The 5,401-nt window shown below is 37.3% G+C and overlaps 1 protein-coding gene across 1 annotated transcript; it reads right to left on the minus strand.

The window, feature by feature from the left end:
- Nucleotides 1-1,262: 1,262 nt before the first annotated feature.
- LOC122136858 (tripartite motif-containing protein 16-like protein) lies at nt 1,263-2,684 on the minus strand. Its single transcript, XM_042721442.1, has 2 exons — nt 2,681-2,684; nt 1,263-2,625 (listed from the first exon to the last, which is right to left on the minus strand). The coding sequence occupies exons 1-2, from the start codon at nt 2,682-2,684 to the stop codon at nt 2,057-2,059; spliced, it is 573 nt and encodes a 190-aa protein (XP_042577376.1). The 3' UTR covers nt 1,263-2,056.
- Between the last annotated feature and the right edge of the window lie 2,717 nt (nt 2,685-5,401).

Here is a 5,401-nt window from a genome sequence, read left to right on the forward strand (position 1 = left end):
CATTTTTATATTTTATTCATTGCTCAGACAAATCCATTATTTGCTCTCATCTAGGGGGCAGTGCCCCCCCCCCAACCTACATTGCACTGACTTCCTATAAAATTTTAAATAGATTATAAAGTCCTCCTTATTGCGTACAAAGCCCGTAATGGCCAGGGACCAAATTATATTGCCAGTTCTCTTGTTAATTATACTCCATCAAGAACTTTAAGATCTTCCAATACAGGTTTACTTGAGGTTCCTAGTTTTATAAGAAAAAAATTGGTAAAGCAGCCTTCGTAAATTATGTTCCTAAATTATGGAATACATTACCTGAAGGCCAAGTTAAAAATAAGTTCCTTTTAAAAATACTGAGTGTGCTAGCTTCCCTAATATCTGAAGGTAGTTTACACTGAAAATGTCTGCTTTATTGAATGTGTTGTATTGTTTTACATACATTGTATACATATTGTAAGCTTGATGTATTTATTTTATTGGGTGTAATGTTTATTTAACCTTTTATTCTTTATTATGTAAAGCATTTTGACTCGCATTTTATGTTTGAAAGGAGCTATGTAAATAAATGTTATTATTATTATTATGTATCCTTCGCCTCATTCACCCACAATCCTTTGTACCCATTCCATTTCATAAAAATAATATGATGAAAAACAATACTGAGCATACTGAGCTTGTCTGAATTTATTATAAAATAAAGACAAAAATAATGTTTTTGTACATGAAAGCATAGATGTTATCTTTTGTTTTGGTGTAAATTACTCACTAAATGCTAAACGTCCAATAATGTATGCCACTGGGAAACTGTAGACGGCTGTGATTCATTGTATAGCATTAATAGAAAATCAAATAATATAAAAATTTGTAATACAGAGTATTTTCCAAAACTAAGTTTTATTAGTATTTTCATGCCATGATGGTGAGGGCGGGAACATATGTGATGTAGCCACATGCACTTAACTAGAGCATATCATTCTATCATTTAATGCCAAGGAGGACTCTAGCCTACAAGCCTCTGAAGAACTGAACTAGGAAGGATGCAGCCTCAGTAGGATGCAACCTTCTGTTTGAAAAGCACCCTCTGGCTACAGGGCGATCCGCAGCTTCATTCTGAAATCCATGTTGTCTTTCTGAAACTGAGTAAACTGAACTAAACCAAGTTTGGTTAAGAATAAACTGGTTCAAAACTAACTTCAAACAATTTCAAAAATCTTGAACCAAAAAACTAACAAGATTAGCTAGTCTGAAAAAAAAAATGTTTATTATGGTTTGCATATTTAAAGACTTCAAATTATCAAAAATAAAATTAAAATATATTCTCCTGGCCACATTCAGCAAGTGCCCCTTTCAGCTCCATGTGTCACCATGGAAACTGAAATGTCATTCTAAAAATTCTAAAAAAAAAACTGTATGAGCGAAAAGGTTAAAGGAAAAAGGGGTGGGTGACAAAAATTACAAGTACACACATACACTAACAAAACCACAGATACTGGAATAAACACAATTGTTTTAACTACAATATACACAGCCCAAGTGAAAGAATGAGTTTAAGAAAAATCTGCATCTTAACTGCATTCTAACCGTATGTTCCACACCGATTACAATATTTAAAACCAACCCCAGAATTAAGTACTCCAGAACAAGCATTTTTCTGAATAAGAACAAAAAATGCATTAAAATAATAATTTAGTAGTACTTCAAGATTCTCATATTTAAACATTGTGAATATGTACCTGAGATACTCAAATTGACCCATCAGCCCCACATTGACCAATCGACCCTGATCACTATCAGCACTAACAGGGCTGTGCCATAAACTACTTTGTTTTTTTGTTTTTGTTTTTAGATTTAAGATTTGAGACAAATAAACCTGTAAAAGACACGAAGATCAGGCCGTTATTCAACGCAAATCTGAAAGTAAAATCATACCGATTCCTTGTTCAAGAAACGAATTATCTAAATTTTTAATCAGATATTGTGCAAAGATAAAAAATAATTTAATTTAAATTAGTATATCTGCATGTGTATGTTAAAGGTATATAAAGTGAGAGTATTTGTTTCATTCACGTGTGCATGTCACATCTATGTTGTTGCCCACAGGGTTTTCAGACTGACACAAAGACACTGTGGAGTTAAATGCGTAAGTTAAAAGCCCAAATCCAGCATAGAGAGGTTCAGTGAATGTGTTGTTGAATGTATGTATGTGTGTGAGTTTGTGAGTGTCAGACACGCTGTAGAAGGACAGAATGCCGGCTGACACATCCACATACACTGCTACTCTATTTAAAGAGCTTAAAGGGACATCTGTGTCAGTGGCATAATAATTGTACCAGACACAGAATGTGTCATTAATGCAGGACAGACACCAGGAGTTATTATTGAATCCAAGCAAACAGTCTCTACTCTTTCCTTTCCTGCTGATTCCTTTATATGCCACTGACATCTCAGCCTGTCCACTCCATTCAGCCTCCCAGTAACAGCGTCCAGACAGACTCTCTCTACTCAGAACTTGAGGATGCCTTTCAAATCTCTCGGGATGATCAGGATATGCCTGATACTCTTCCACATATGTCACCTTTCTGTTATCTTCAGACAGAATGAGGTTTTTGTTGGCTGTGACTGGAAAAACTGAGAAAAAAAAGAGACAACATTTATAACACACATCACTAAATATATGTGTCACACATCACTAAATGTGTGTGTGTGTGTGTGTGTGTGTTGACATACATTTGTGTAGTCCTGCTTTAATCCTGAACTCCCCTCCATGATCCACACTACAAAACACATATAGTGTCAAATCTTGAAACAATCAGAAACGTATACATGCACACACATTTATTTTGGTATATTGTGTTTTCCATAGACTTTTTGCATTTCTACATATTAATTAAACCATTATTTAGTTTGTTTATTAGTTCAGTTTTCCTTGGGGAGACTGCTGGCTAGTTTCCACACCGTAGCTGGTTTTAAGGGTTTCTTATCCTAGTGGGGACATTTGGACCTCACAATGTAAGTTAAACCTGTGTATACATACAGACAGCAGTGTGACTCTTCCTGCTCAACATACTTGAGTTTGTCTAGTCTGTATTTTGGATCCTCCAGTTTTTCGGAGAGCAGCTTGACTCCTGATTCTCCTGGGTTGTTGTAGCTCAGATCCAGCTCTCTCAGGTGTGAGGGGTTTGAACCCAGAGCTGAAGACACATAACCACAGCCTTTCTCTGTCACCATACAGCCAGATAACCTAAAAACACACAGCAACATTTGGCAATCAGACATCACTTACACACACTGGCCTATGCAGTTTATTCAGTTCCTTTTCTCAACTGCATGTTTTTCCTCTACACTTTTCATCTCAAGTTCCTTGCTTAATTATTTAACTTCATTGCATACTGCATATTTTCCATAAACAATTCCATACTTTAACCATTAGTGAGATTTGAAAAGCTTATTTTTAAGTGTATAATGAAGTTTAATACATGAATGAAACTTGTACATTAAGTCATGATGGCATTAAAAATAAATTACTGTTCTGTGTTAAAGGGATGATTTACCCCAAAATTTTTCACCCTCAGGCAATTCAAAATATTGGTGAATTTTTCTCTTGTGTAGAACATTAAATCAGAAAGAACAGTAAATCAGCTGCCCAATTTTGAGAATAAAAAAAGCATATTAAAGAACACTGAGGTCTATGTTGCTCGGGAGGTGACATGGTCAGTTCATGTAGTTTTGTTGTGGCCATGACATAATATGTGGGATCATATTACAACTCATGGGAATGTGATAATATGTTGTGACCATGAGATATTAATTCTTGGGAACGTCATATTAACTCGAGCGAAACGTGATATGTTGTGGCCATTAGATTGTTTGTCGAGGTAGCGTCATCTTTATGTCGTAGCCTCGAGATGCTATGCTGAGGGAACAACATCCATTTCTCGTGGCCATGACTTCTTATGTTGAGGGCACGACATATTTTTCTTGTGGCCATGTGTTTAATGCATAAACAAACCTGCCTGACCATAGCAACACGGAATTATCAAAAAAGGATAAAATATTTTTATTAACATTAAACATTTAATTTAATATTTTTATATTATTATTATTATTATTATTAGTATTACTACATTAATTAATTATGGCTATATTTTTATATTTATTGTCATATATGCTTATTTCCCCTTTCAATTTGTGTATCACTTTACCTAGTTAACGTTTTGTGTAATTATGCTAGCATCTGCTAGCCTACCATATATTATGCAAACAAATGCCTGACAATTATGCCATTAAAGTTTTGACTTTATGATTTTATTTATGCCCATGTGTGATGATAAATGAGCGTGTTGTGTTTTCATTTACAAATGAAACTACGTGAATGATTAATTCCTCAATGAAACATTTTAGTGTAGTGTAGATGGCGGTGCGTCCACACGCAGCAGCTTCTCTCTGTCCCGACAGAACGGTGTTTTCGTGTTTTTTGTCTTGTGAGTCGCAGTGTTTTTGTATGACGTCATCCGCGTCGACCTGTCTTTAAGTACGCATACAGTCGTGAGTTTCTGCTGGATGTCGGCAGAACTGCATTTTAGTGTTAAACTCCGTGCACAGAGGACAGGCTGCGGGCCCTCAGTCTGCTCCGGAGGCCTACATCATCACCGACCCCCACTACTGCATCTCGCCCAAAGAAGAGGTGCCACAAGCGGCATGAGAGGAAGCAGAAGAGGGGTAAGCGCGGAGGTATCCGGGCTAGGCTAACAGCTAACCCACACAAGCCATCTATCCCCACCATCGTACTGGCTAATGTACGCTCTTTGGACAATAAACTGGACTACATCCAATTACTATGTTCAACTCAAAAACACAACAGTCTCTTACAGTCCTTTGTGTTTATGGAAACATGGCTTAGCAACAGCATTCCGGACTGCGCTATTCAGCTCGACCAGCTGACGTGCTATCGAGCAGACAGAGCTCTCGTCGCGGGAGGGAAAACCCGCGGTGGCGGGCTTTGTGTTTATATCAATGATGCGTGGTGCCGTGATGCTGTTGTGATCTGCAAACACTGCTCACCCCTGGTGGAGTTTATGATTATTAAGTGCCTGCCATTCTATCTGCCGAGGGAATATACTGCCATAACTGCTGGTTTTCAGTTTTACATTCCCCGAACAACAACAACCGCAGCAACAGGAACGATGCACTAAATGAACTGCACAGCACATCAGTGAGCAGCCGACAGCCCAAAAACCCTGATGCTTTTCTCATCATAGCTGGGGATTTCAACAATGCTGACTTAAAGAGTGTGTTTCCAAAAATACACCAACACATAAATTTTCCAACAAGAGATAAAAACATTTTAGACTTTGTTTACACCACACAGAGAGGAGCTTACAAAGCCCTCCCCCACCTCAGTGCC

The sequence above is a fragment of the Cyprinus carpio genome, chromosome B3, assembly GCF_018340385.1.
Source record: "Cyprinus carpio isolate SPL01 chromosome B3, ASM1834038v1, whole genome shotgun sequence".
Lineage (NCBI taxonomy): Eukaryota > Metazoa > Chordata > Actinopteri > Cypriniformes > Cyprinidae > Cyprinus > Cyprinus carpio.